At 35.8% G+C, this 14,471-nt stretch overlaps 1 protein-coding gene across 6 annotated transcripts in view; it reads left to right on the top strand.

The window, feature by feature from the left end:
* The window catches only part of LOC136025900 (F-actin-monooxygenase mical1-like), a 93,356-nt gene extending 79,173 nt beyond the window's left edge, over positions 1-14,183 (top strand). For 2 of the 6 annotated variants that reach the window (XM_065701959.1, XM_065701960.1), the window contains exon 5: positions 13,122-14,183. In XM_065701959.1, the coding sequence (XP_065558031.1) occupies positions 13,122-14,168 (1,047 nt within the window). In that variant the 3' untranslated portion in view covers positions 14,169-14,183. Of the gene's footprint in view, positions 1-2,977; positions 3,409-5,915; positions 6,370-13,121 lie in introns of those variants that run through there. The other 4 variants (XM_065701957.1, XM_065701956.1, XM_065701955.1 and 1 more) reach the window with 4 other exon arrangements.
* The last annotated feature ends 288 nt before the right edge of the window (positions 14,184-14,471 follow it).

Below are 14,471 nucleotides of genomic sequence, written 5' to 3'. Positions count from 1 at the left end.
CTTTATAAGCAGCTCTTCTAAATTATTGAAGAATTCGCTGACATTCGTCCTGTTGAAGCTGGTGGCTCTGGCAAGGCTTGTCGCTTCGGAGGACCTTAGGGAAAGCCCAACACGACTCATAAAGCTATTCATCCAGTCTTTTCCTGCACACTTATTTTCAGTCCAGTTCTTCGGCATATTCTTCCCTTTGGCCTGGGCATATTCATATGCAAGCTGACCTGCTTCCTTTTTCGTAAGTCCATGATGCATGTGCTGTGCCGTGATCATATAGTCCTTCAGAAGTATCTCTTCGTTTGCTGAGAACACACTTTTAAAGTTGAAGGTAGTTGCCAACTCCACTGATTGGGGATCTTCTGCTGCGTCGAGTTTTGCAACTGCTCTTCGCACTGTGCTTCGTGGCAAACCAACCTCTTTCGAAACTTTGCGAAGCGGCGAACCAGATTTAACTCGCATAGCAGCTGCTCTCAGTAAGTCCTGGTCGTGGAGACCGCGGGTGGTTTTCCTAGTATACTTTCCCATTCTGCAAAAGAGAGACAGCTTAATATATTTCTAATTGACCTGCGGGAACAATAAATGCAAGACAATATTCACAAAATACGTAAAAAATAATAACTTCGAAAAAGATCCCAGATGATAGGGGGCAAGACGGACCGGTCCGTCTTACCCGCTGTCTCTGTGGTCCATCTTACCCTGAACCTGCTTTTTCGGAATAGTTAAAAATTATAACATAAGATGGCGCTGCAATGAAAAAAATTAATGTCTCACACACTCTCCTAGACCTCCATATCTGTAAGAAAAATTACCACAGTATAAAACAGAACATTAGAAACACCAGAAAAGAAAAACATTTACCTCAAAAGCCGGTTTCGAGAATGTGAAAACGAATAAAAATATTTTTCTCGAAGACAAGATTGGCTTCAACTCTCAGACTTCGCTCCGAAACTTGCCACTAGATGGCCGTTGTTTCTAGCTCTACAAGTGATAAAAAGGTGACGCTCAAGTCGAGCAATGACAAAAGGTCCGTCTTGCCCCCCGGTCCGTCTTACCCGACTCTCCCCTACTCAAGAAGTCAAAAATGACACAACCAAATTTAGATATTAAAGAACCCTACTGTAGTAGAGGTTTCGAGCTCCTATCAGCAAAAATATAGAATTTTGTATTTTTTTGCCAGAAGAAAGATCACGGATGCGTTTTAATTTATTTATTACTTTTTCCCGGGGCGGTTGAATCGAACCAACTGTCCTAGAAGTTTGGGAGAGGGCTCACTTGAAGGGTTTGCCAAATGGGTAGAGGAAGGGACAGCCCTCCTCATATACGAGTTAATTTCTGTCCATTGTAGGTTTTAGTGTTGCTTCTTATTTTCAGTTGAAAAAAACTTGGTTTCAACTGAACTTATATGTAGGGACTATCCATTTGACATTTGCAACACACTCATTAACTGATCAAATCATTCTTCGATCCAGAAAAGTAATGGATTTTTTTTAGTTCTAATTAGATTTCAGCGGATCTGATTAGTGTTAGATCTGTTCTTGTCGACCGTAGGTTTGGTTTTTAGGTTATCATCTAACAATGGACAAATCATTTGATAACAGAATAAGTTAGCCGTAAACAGAAAGAAATAAAAAAGACGATAGCTGGAGACAATGAGATCATTAGTGCTGATTTAGAATGATTTACGCTTTGGTCTGGAATTGGTTTGTGAAGATGAATATCAAACGTACATGTTTTGTTAGCTTCTGTCTTTGATTGGCCGAACTAGTTACCAAAAGAAAGTTGTCAGTCTTAACGACGACTTAAACTACGATCATAACAAGCGAATGGTGTCTACTGGTGTCGAAATAAAAAGCCAACATTCTTTGTTCGGTTGAACTGTATCCCGAATTGAACGAGGCATCGAGTTTATTTATAGTTTGTTTGTAATAGAAATATGCAATCTCTCCGCGATAGTAGCTCGTTTCGCTTGCGATAGTTTAGTCGGACCTGCTCCCATACTCAACTTGGCCGAAATAGAATTGGATAAGCGATGCTCTCGAAATTGCCTACGACTGCTACTACCACTGCCAACAACCCATTTCTCTGCCAAGCTGCCTGAAGCCGATATAGCTGTGCAAGCTTCTCCTTACCTATCTATTCAAATTGTCCCTGTTAATCTCCTCCCAAGAAGTTCCAATCTCCTTAAAATCTCTCCACCTGACTCGGAGAAGGCCCGCTTTTCGTTTGGTCCAAGATAGATGGCCCTAAAGGCCGATCTTCGCAAAACATGTTCTAACCATCTCGAGGTGTCTCTCATTACAGCCCTCGAAAATGGTACGGAACCACATTTTTCGTGCAGCTTATTGTTTGATATACGGCCAGTTAAACTGGTGCTCAAAATTACCTGTTGACAATTTCTCTGGAAAGTATCTGACAAATCTTCCTCCATCTTCCATATCACCCACGTTTCATGCTTGAACCATATCCACGCTTGAACCATACCTGACCACTGTAGCCTCTAATATTATAATCTTGGTTCGCAGATTTATTTTCGTATTCTTCCGAAATTTTATCAACAGTTAAAAACACCCTGGGCCTTGGCTATTCTGCTTTATACATCTTCACTTCATCAACCATCTTTAGCAATAGTGCTACCCAAGAAAGGGAACCTATCTACTTGATTAATCTTTTCGTTATCCAACATCACCTCTTCAACTTCATTTTTTCTAGTCTAAGCGAGGTAGTCTTCTGAACATTAATTTTCAAATTTATTTTGTACTCCGCAATCTCAAAGCCCCTAAAGTTTATTCATTTTGCCATATTTTTTATCTAGGGTACTCAACTCATCTGCGGAATGTGAACCTAGGAAAGTTTGACCTCCCCCTTTATTATATGCTCTCCCTTAAGATAATCCCGCCGCACAATCAATGCTTATTCTGCATTATCTAATTCTAGGAGAGTTTTACGCCACAGGAGAATCTTACGACAATCCTAAATAATTTTATTGGAATTTATTTTTTATCGAATGATAAGATTGTTTATGTCAGTAAGTATGACTCAGTCTGTATCCATGAGGCATTTGTTGAATGTTCGCTTTAGAAAAGGAAGTTTCCAATTACGCCATTGCTGATGGTTTCCAAGACTCTTTTGAGAGCGGATGACGACATGATAATCTTGCTGAAAAGACTTATAAGATAAATTAGTATTCTTGGGATCGGCTTCATACGAGCCTTGCCCTTATGGAAATTGAAACTTGTTTGAAAAGTTGCAAATATTTATTAGTTCAAATTATTCTTTTAACATGTGTACTAGTGAGACTCTGTGAAAGTTGAATAAGAAACTTGTTGTGAAGTAGCGGTGAAAGTGTTATTGTTTTAGTGCTATTTTATCTTGACATAAAGCACAATTCGTGGCTTAGAACCAATATTGCCTAGAGTTATTACAAAAAACAACTTTCTTTCACTTTTGAAATTATGGAAAAGGGGTTTCGCATTTTAGCTATTAAAGTGAAGATCTCTTGAGTAGATTTTCTTATTTTACAAATTGCGGCTAATAAAATTTTGGGCCCATTTTAAAGACCACTTTTAATCAAAGTAAACACACAAGGAACCTCAATTGAGGCTCCAAAATAGGTATCATTTAAGGAGCTGAATCGTGGCGGTTTTTAACTGAATTTTTACGTTCCTAGGTTTATTTACCTAAATTAAAAGACTTATTTCAATTTGTTGGTGAAATATGTTAAAACATGTTTTATATTTTTAAATGGCTATGTTTAGGCCATTTCAGCTGTGATACCCCTAGAAAAGAGCTTGCGCTAGGCTCCTTGACGCTAATGCTTCCTGAATACTAGTTACCAAAAAGCAAACTCATTCTCTACAGATGACAAGAATTAATTTTTCAATCAGATTTTACTTGCTAAGCAAAAACACAATACAACTTCCTCCATGAGTTAGCACTTTAACCGGAAGATCTTTCAAATTCACTTGCCCCATAAATTTGCCCTGGATATCAAATTATTAAAGTGTAAGGCAAAAAAAAACTCAAAGGAAAAAAAATTGGTTCCCAGATAAGCCAAGTTATAGTAAAGAAAAATAATAAATAGATTTTGTTTTTGCTGTTCAAGGTGGCGCCTAATTTTTCTTTATGGGGTTTTCGGCAATCTCGATTCTAATGGTGTGTTCTTTTCATTTCAATCCGAAAAGACCTTTTTCTAGGGGGTTTTAGATTATTTTTAGAAATTCCTGTAAGTTAGTTTTGAAAATAACATTTTGCTACCAAGACTAATCGAAATCTTAGTTTCAATTTGTGAATCGGCTACAAAATGGCAATTTTCCTGCCAAATAGTTTTTTTATGCGATTTAAGTTTTTGGTTACTTTGGGTCGTGTTTCGGTTTTTACTAGGTGGCAGCTATTGCTGGAACCATTGATATGGATATACAATCGATATGAAGAATAATTTTTAGACCAACGTCATTTCAGTCATAAGAGATTTCTAGATAAATGAATTGGATATAATTGGCCCTTTTTTGCTTCAGGGTTGAGTTTAGCCTGAAATTTCCTTCTCGATCCATTTATTCACTGATCTTTAATCTATAATTGAGCTGTTTTGAAAAATTTTAAGGATTTGAAAGTCAATGGCTGAAAGTCTTAGATCCAATCTAAATTGATATCAAAATTTAGAAAACGATTTTGAGATAACATTTAAAGTTTATGTATCAAAGTTTAAATTTATTAAAAATTAAATTAAACTATTAAAATTTAAGGATTTTATAGTCAATGGCTGAAAGTCTTAAATCCAATCTAAATTTATATCAAACTTTTGAAAACAATTTTGAGATAACATTTAAAATTTATGTATCAAAATTTAAATTTATTAAAAATTAAATTAAACTATTAAAAATTTAAGGATTTTATAGTCAATGGCTGAAAGTCTTAAATCCAATCTAAACTAATATCAAGATTTAGAAAACAATCTTACAATAACATTTAAAATTTATGTATCAAAATTTAAATTTATTAAAAATTAAATAAAATTATTAAAAATTTAAGGATTTGATAGTCAATGGCTGAAAGTCTTAGATCCAATCCAAATTGAAATCAAGATTTAGAAAACAATTTTGAGATAGCATTTAAAACTTATGTATCAAAATTTAAATTTATGAAAAATTAAATTTAATTATTAAAAATTTAAGGATGTGATAGTCAATGGCTGAAAGTCTTAGATCCAATCTAAATTGATATCAAAATTTAGAAAACAATTCTGAGGTAACATGTAAAATTTATATTTCAAAAGTACGTGTTGATGTTTGGGTACATTACCATTCTGTAATGTCTGCTTTATTTTGAGAATAAAAAGCACAATACCATTGTGTGGTTATTCTTGTTTGGTCTGTTTTTACCAAATATTTACACAGCCCTAGGTAAAACAACTTAGATAATCCGAATATTCTATTATTTGTAGGAAGTAAAAGACGAGTTGTTTTTTTTACAAAATTATTCATTGTGCTTACAAATATCCTTTAATATGTTTTACCTATTACGTGACTGCAGGGATTTATTTATTCCTTGAATTAAGGTCGTAGACAGGATGAGAATGCCTGAAATATATTGAATAAAATATGCCAAAATTGATTTAAAAAATACACAAAAAGCGTGACATTTTAGCTTAAATGTCATTCCTTTTTCTAAAAGAAAAATCAAGGGGCTCCCCACTTTCCATTACACGGTTTACATCCTTGAACGCCACATGTGCCATAACAGTTCCGTCACGCTTGGCACAGTTCCGCTATACTTGGCACGTTCCACCTGATGTGTATGATTTCTGAAAGTGGGCAACCCCTCGGAAAAAATACGTAGCTCGTCAAAAGTTGAAGTCAGTTGATCTTTCAAAAAACAACAAATCAGAAGAGAAATAAAGTTGTTTTTTGTGTTTATTAAACTAGTCAAATAATGACAATATCAAGTTTGTTTAACTGTGCTGGAAAGCAAATTGAGCCAGTTGACGATGCATCCAGACCATATCAACAACGAAGAGCTATATTGCCGCAGAGAGGAACTACTGACCCCTTAACAGCGCCTTCTTCATTAGATGAAATATGTCCTTCTACCCTACCTCCGTTAAGAAGGGGTAGTCCTAATCTTGACAAACAGATTGCTTTGAGATCATCTAGGAATCTGCTTTCATTGAGTGGTACACTTAGGAAAAGTCAATCCCTTATTAGATCAGCAAGTCTTCGAATTTCGAGAACTAACGTGTTTCTCCAATCAGCTGCTTCAAGATTAAGTATTAGATCTTTTCGCGAGGGAAGATCTGGAGGAAAGACAGATGCGAACAGTCAGTATCGCCTACGGTATGGGAGTAAATTAGTTCCTCGCGAGAAATTTAGGGAGTTAAAGGTAAATTTCTATGTTTGCAGCTTTAACCTCTAACTTGTTTTTTTTCGAAAGTTTTTGCCTTTAATTTGTATATTCCAAGGAAATAGTACTTAACATTTGTGGAATAAAGATGAACCCATTTCAAAGAGAATGCATCTGACTTGTGTCAAACGTAGAACAAGCCTGAATGAACATTTTTTTAAGGCCGTTTGATACCATATAGGATCACTCTATCTCGTCCATTCTATAATTATTTAGTTTGTCTGGCAAAAGTATTCAGAACTGGTTGGGCGGTCTTGCCATAACTTGTAAAGCCTTCAATAAGAGATTGAAAAAAAAAATTAGAAAACTAAAGCCGGTGTCTACTTTCCTGGTAATCCTAGAAAAACCGTTTAACTTCTGTTTTATGTACGGAAGGTAGGTTGAGATACATCATTAAAAAGCCTCAATTTATCCTTTTTGATTGAACGGAGCAGGATTTTGCTGTTAAAATTCAGAAAAGGACAGTCCCTAACCATATTCTAGTATACCTGCTTGGAAAACATTAAAAATCAGCTCAATAGAAGCATCATTGAATAATTTGACAGCTTTGGAAGTTCCTGTTCTGTTGACTATCTTGATTGAAATCTTTGCCGACACAGGATGCATATTCTTTATGATGTATGTACATCAAATAGTCATTTTTTTGCTTGACAATTGATAGGAGATTATAGGCTTCTTGGTTCTAAAAAGTAGTCTCTCCCTAGCTTTTCGAACTGTTGACGTGTTTAAGATCCCCTCGTTTTTTTCCCAAAACTGCCTTGGAAGCTCTTTGTGGTGTTGAGAAATTCTGCTAATGAGCCCTTTCCCTTCAGACTATCAACTGACATTGGAACTCGCAAAATGACATTCATTGTATTGAACGTCCTTCAGATAAGAATGTACCGTAATTAAACTAAACATTTGTTGTTTTAAATATTATTGTAATTTATAAAGTTAAAATGAACTTGTAATGTTTGGTTGTTCAAGTACCGTGACCAGGGCTGTATCCCATGGGGAGGTGATACCCAGTTTCCTCCCCCTCTCGAAATTTTTGTTTGGACCGTAAGAAAATGACAAAGATGCACATACAAAATTCTATTGTGTTTCTTTATTTTTTTTTTTTGTAACCCCCTGACTGCTTGTCCGTCTGCCTGGGGTACTTTACCTCAGTTGGTTTGAAAGTGTCCCTCGTTTGGTGCCTTTAAAAAGATTGTAAAAGTATTTTCGATCTGTGGATGACCTCCTTTTTGTTGTGTGTTTTTTTTCCCTTTTTGCTTTTGTCTCTTTTTTTCTCCTTATGTTCCGGCCATGAAGCTTTGTGGGAGGCAGGGGTATTAGATGTTTGCTGTGTTTATAGTGTTTTATTTATCTATAAATTTTATCTTGACACAATTTTAGTCTTAATAGTTCTTCGAGAAAAGAAGTCAAATGCTTCCAAAATCTTGGAAAAAGCTTGGTGGTACTGCTTATCCCTCTAAAAACATATTTAATGCCTGTGGTCCTTGCTATTTCACGCTTTACTTAAATCTTTATTTTGTTTAGGATGAAAGCTTGGAGATGATTGGTACATATAAATCAGAGATTTTTTGCTAAACCAGGTCAGTGTGTAGTTAGGTCTTTGCATGCGGTGATGGTAGATGCTGATGTAGATGTAGATGATTTACCCTTCTAATATTGTTTTGGTTTTGGACTGTTAATTTTACACGTTGGCCTGGTTTGTTGATATCCATTTTCTCAAGCAAGATAAATGTGTTTTCAGTTTTGAAACTAATACTTCGTACTTAACAGTAACATTTTGTATTCTTAATGAAACTTAAGGCTTCTGTATTTGACTTTCATATAGACCTATAATTTTATGATTAGTGGCTTCCCCCCCCACCCTGTTTAACTCAATTTGTGTGGTTTTCTCATGTCCGTTACTTTAAATATGCAAAATTTCTGTTATGGCCAGTTTTTGCTCAACATCTTCTTTTTAGAAACAACTTCTCACTTAATACACGCCAGCTCCATGCCTGACCATTTGGTTCAGTGGTGGTTTTATACACCCCCCCCCCTCTTCACGACTTGGATGTTTAGTTTTCGATCAGCCTGTGAGTTTGTCGTGGAAAACAAGGAATTTCTATTTTCCAGAAAGACTTGTAAACTTCCCATGGGTTTTAAAATAAAATTAATTGGCCAGGATGTTCTTTTAGCAATATATAGGGGTAAGCAAGTGGTGTTATGCAGGAAAGAGGTGCTCCTGCTTAACACTCCCACTGAGACTATCTGGAATTTTTCCTTTTACTGTATAATTAACTCTCTCCAGGTCGTTCTTTGTAAACCGCAAAACAAGCTTTTTGTACTGTACTAATAGTATCGAGCGAGATAAACTATGGATATCAATAAATAGTAAAATTGTGAAGTATCTACTCTTCATTGCTGCGTTTGACTTGATTTACAATGAAAACATGGTAGATTGTGGTGAGAGACAGCTCAAGCCACAAGAAACAGTTGCATTTTACTGTTATGCTTGTGGAACTTAATTAGTAAAATTTATGTCGTTAATATTTCAAGTTCTGATTCCAGCAAACCTGCCAACTTCTCATTTTTCTGAAGTGGCAGCGCTCATCATGAATTTAATCGGATCCGGAAAGTGCGGTTCGAACTCAATTTCTAAGGTTGTAATTTAAATAAATATAAGGGGATTCAGTATCTTGAAATAATTTTGCAAGCCTCAGCGTCGGTTGACAGTCTCAAAGACAAAGGTTTCATCAGCAAATTTTCGTAGAGGACTAGCCACCTTCGAGAGCTATTGAGAATCTGGAGTTGGACTATGAAATACGATTCAAAGGACGGGGAAATTTTGTGTCCTCTTTGTCGGGAAAGGTTTTTAACCAGAGTGGGTAGCTCCAAGATGAACTCTCAAAGCTGCCGAAGTCTTCAAATGGCATCCCTTTTGAGCTGATTTTTAGCGTTTTCTTAGCAGTTATGCTGCAACGTTTTTTAGGGACTGCACTTTCGTGAATTTAAAAAGAAATTTCTATGCCTTTTAATCGAAAAAACAAATTTTGCGCTTTCTAATGGTATAAGTTTCATTAAAACTGAATGTCTCGATCTCCTACCCAACACGGGACAGGGTCGATGGTTTTTAAGGTTCATGCGAAACTAGGTGTCATCATTCAGTTTTTGGTCGTTTACTCAAATCTCTTGTCCAAGCTCTACAAGATATGGAAGACCACTCAATTAATTCTAAATAGTTTTGTCAGTTTTTTTAATGGACGAGATAGGGTGATCCTGTAATTATTTAATCCCCTTAAGGTGGCTAGGCCAGGCGTTACGATGGAGGGCTATAGATAGCCAAACGGTTTTCTTCTTGGCGATCCAACTGGGGCTAATCGAAAAACAATGCATTCCTGAATTGGGTTTGAAGGATTTTGAGAATGCCCTTGAAGGAAATTGGAATTTCACGAAAGGGGTAAAGAGTGAAGCTTTGGATTAGATTAGAGGAGGGGGGGCTTCTGCAGCTTTATTGGTCCCAGGTGGCTTGGTGCTGCAATAATTTGCTATTAAAGCCTTTAGTAGTAGTGTGCCTTCTAAAAGAAAAGTATCAGTTGAATGTGTTTTCTTAGAGGCTTTGTCGTCATAAGTAGCATTTTTATATTGTAGCCCTTCTGATCTTTAGCTCTTTCCCTGAAGCTTGCGCTTATGAGCTGGAGGTAGTTAATTCCTCTGTAAATGCTGAACAGTTATTTTAAAGTCCACTTTTAATCAAAGCAAACGCACAAGGAGCCCCAATTGAGGCTCCAAAATGGATATCATTTAATGAGCTGAACCGTGGCGGTTTTAAACTGAATTTTTACATTCCTAGGTTTATTTATCTAAATTAAAAGACTTATTTTAGTTAAGTGATCGTTGATGAAATACATTAGAGGATGTTTTATATTTTTGAATGGCTATGTTTAGGCCATTTCAGGTTTGATACCCCTAGAAAAGAGCTTGCACCAGCCTCCTCGGCGCTAATGCTTCCTGAATGCTAGTTACCAAAAAGCAAACTCATTCTCTACACCTGACAAGAATTAATTTTTTAATCAGAGTTTACATGCTAAGCAAAAACACATTACAAGTTCATCCGTGAGTTAGCACTTTAACCGGAAGATCTTTCAAAGTCATTTGCCCCATAAATTTGCCCTGGATATCAAAGTATTAAAGTGTAAGGCAAACAAAACCCCAAAGGAAAAAAAAACTTGGCTCCTAGATAAGCCAAGTCATAGTAAAGAAAAATAATAATAAATAGATTTTGTTGTTGTTGTTCATGGTGGCGACTGTAAGTTTTCTTTATAGGGTTTTCGGCAATGTCGATTCTAGTGGTGTGCCGTTTTCGTTTCAATCCGAAAAGAACTTTTTCAGGAGGTTTCAGATTATTTTTAGAAATTCCCATAAGTTAGTTTTTAGAATAACATTTTGCTATCAAGACTAATCGAAATCATAGTTACAATTTGTGAATCAGCATACTGGCAGCCCTTCTGATCTTTAGCTCTTTCCCTGAAGCTTGCGCTTATGGACTGGAGGTAGTCAATTCCTCTGGAAATGCTGAACAGTTATTGACATATGTATTGTTTTTAGAGCTGAGTAGAGGAATATCTAAAGATTTACCTTGCTGGAAGAAGCATGATGCAATTTGACCTTAAAACGCAAATTGACTTGAAAAATTTCAAAATAATAATAAAATAATAAAGACGAATAACCCGAAAATTTGATGCTTCAGGGAATTTGAAGCCTTAAAGTATCGCCCTATCTCATCCATTATATATATATTTTTTTTTTTTAGCTTATATGGCCAAACTATTTAGAATTGATTCGGTGATCTTGGCAAAACTAGGAAAAGATATCCGAATAAGCAAGGGAAGTCTAAAAGCCGACTCCTACTTTCCAAAAATCTAAGAAAGACCATTTGACTTGTCCCGTTTTGTGCTGAAGATAGAGATATTCAGTTTTAATGAAATTTTCATCATTGGAAAGCGTGAATTTTGTTTTGTCGATGAATCCGGGCAGGGAATTCTTTTTGAAGTTCAGGAAAGGGTAGTCCCTAAAAATGTTCTTGCACACCTGCTAGGAAAACGCTAAAAATACACTCAAAGGAAGTATCATTTGAGTAATTTGGTAGCTTTGGGAGTACCCTGTTGTGGTTCCCGCTATGATTGAAAACCTTGCCAATACACGGGGCGCAGCATCTGTTAGTCTTTTCAATCCAATTTCAAAAAGAAAGAAAACGATAAAAATGGGGCTTTTAAAGGTAAGTGAAAAAACTGATGACTTCATTTGAAAATAAAATACTTCAGTATTTTCATTTTGCCTTTAAAAACCCCATTTAGTGATCTTTTTCTTTCTGACAGGCCAAAGTGGTTTAAGAAATTATCAAATTTCAATGTCAAACCACATATTCTCAGCAGCTCTTGGTGGTGGCTAGTCCCATTGGAGAATTCGCTCATTTGACTCTATCAAAGCGACCAAGTTTCGATATAACGGGAGCTTGTAATAAACAGAATGGATATCGGAAAGGAAGAGAAAAAGCATCAACTCGGAAAGTCAAAATTTTTCTACGGCCAAGTATGTGCTAATCCCGTAGTAGTGCAGTGGATTGACCTCTGTTCGGTAATACAGGGCAAGGAGTTCAATCCAAGCTGCCACAAGGCTGGGCCACGGGCTTGCTACCTGCATCTATTAAAAACACCCAATATTTAAAACTTTGACTATGTTGTCGACGCCTTATTCCATTAGTGGCTCTGGAGGATCTTTATCCTATCTTTAATTATGTATTGTATCAGTGTTTCTTCTTCTCTGTGGAATTTTCTTGGTCACGAAACTTTAGTTGAATTTAATTTGAATTTTGGGGTAGATTTAGGACAGTTTGGCTTTGATAGAGCCATTCCAACTTCTATATAAACATTTGTAACCTCGTTTTACTAGGAGTTCACCATCTTGAATTACATGTTAACCCAATTTTTTGTGTATTCTCCTTAAGGTTTAGGATATTGATGTTCCTTGTTATATAACATGAAATGGATGTCAACTGTATATTTAACAACTGAAAACATCGTGTGGTTTTGGAATAACTAAGAGCTTTTTTAATTTTTGTCAATGTTTGTATGTAAAGAATTATTTAATTGTATTTGCAAATAGTTCGTTTATAATTGTATAAAAACTGTAATATTTCTATTTAAAGAATTATAGCCTAAAAAGCAGTTTTTTCCCTATTTCTTCTTTCACCTCAAGATCAAAGAGTGAATACCGGAGCTGGTGTCGACAAAAGAAAAAACACAACGCCATCTAGCGTTCAAGTTTCTCGGAATTTTCAAAAGCTTCATGATTATGTTTATGTCAGAAACTGAGATCAGACTCTTATTACTATACTAATTTTGCCTTTTACAATAATTACGCTAGTTTTGCTTTGTTATTACACTGACAAAATGCCAAGAAACGCCAAATGCTAGATGGCGCTTGTGGTTTTGTTTTCAACACCAGCGCCAGTTCCCACTCTTGTAAGCTAGCCATACTTTTTGCTCTAGATATACTGTTACCCCCTAAGGGTAATATATGTGTGTACTTATTATTATATAAACTAGAACTTCTCAATCGGTACAACTTGGCGTATCTTGGACGGTAAGCGGCACCCCACGTTTTATTAAGTACATCTGTCATTTCCATCACGTCTACCTAAGTATTTGAAATTTGATGAGGTTAATAGTGAGCTGATCTTGCGATTTCTTTTCCAGATATTTTCCAGAGAGTTTAATATGACACAAGATAGGTCTGCATCATCGCTTCGTCTGACAGATAACTGTAATACATGTAAACTTCCCGTATTCTTGGCAGAGCGTTTAAAAATTGGATCAAAACTTTTCCACCGAGTATGTTTTAAATGTGCAAGATGTGCTGCACAACTTACCCCAGGGAATCAATATGAAACGGAAAACGGGGAACATTGTTGTGAAGTATGCCCCGATGAGGAGGGTTCTTTAACCTCTAGCATAACGAGTTTAAGTCCTAATATTTCTTCTCTTAAAATTTCAGAAATTCTTGATAGTGATGCATCTGTTGATAAAATTCAAGAAGAAAAATCGAAACGTATTGAAAGATTCCCGTCTAGTGTACAAAGTTTGATATCACGTTTTGATACACAAGCTGCAAGGAGTGCGTTTTTCACTAACGAGCTTCGTTCCCGATTCGAAGAAATGCCACCGAATGCTAAAGAAGAAAAAGAAGATGAAATTAATTCAGTTTCAGAAAAAGCTTTTGATACCATAAAAGAAAATGAACAGTCCGTATCTACAAACGGAATTCCAGAATCTCAACCAAAGCTTGAAAGTACCACCGATATCTCAATAATCCATCAAAGACATTCACCTTGTAATCCCTTTGAGGAAGAAGAAGGACAACCAAGTAGTGTATCAGGTTTATGTAGTTCTAACATGGAGGATGATGGTGTAGAACCTAGTGTCATTAATAGTAGTGCTGTAGAGAAAGAAGACGTAGTTAGTGAATTAGAAATAGATAACAAAAGTGATGTGGATAGTTTACATTCCGAAGATGTTGATCTCAGCGCACAGGACATGCACAATGTAGATCTGCCATTTGTAGCAGAGGTAGGAGATGATGTTCAGACAGGTAGTGCTGATAAGACTCCAATCGGTATGTCCCACTCTTTTCTTTATTTATTTTTCACTTGTGTTCATATACATCATTTCTTGAGGTCGGTATATTTCACTAGAAATATGCTTATCCCTTTGTTCTGTAATTTCCCAGAGGTCAATTTTTTTTAGTATTTATTTTTGTTTGTGTTTTGCAGTCAAACTATTTGTGGTCTTTGTAAATTTAAAGTTGTATATAAATATTACCCCCTTTCTTGCATATAAAGTGATTCGTGTTTTTCACCTTTGTTTTTCTTTTTATGTACGAATAACAAAAGAGTTTAAAAATAAATTATTTTGTTAAATCAGCTAAATAATATCCAAAAGTTTTGTTTGAAATATTTTTTACCAGAGCAAGCTCTATCCAAATAGATATCATTTACGACATCAAGTAATTTCTATTTGTCCGACCGTCTCACAGATAGTGTCGTAAGG

Source organism: Artemia franciscana, chromosome 4 (assembly GCF_032884065.1).
Source record: "Artemia franciscana chromosome 4, ASM3288406v1, whole genome shotgun sequence".
NCBI classification, from domain to species: domain Eukaryota; kingdom Metazoa; phylum Arthropoda; class Branchiopoda; order Anostraca; family Artemiidae; genus Artemia; species Artemia franciscana.
The sequence above is the reverse complement of the archived record's forward strand: the minus strand, read 5'-3'. Positions and strand labels throughout refer to the sequence as shown.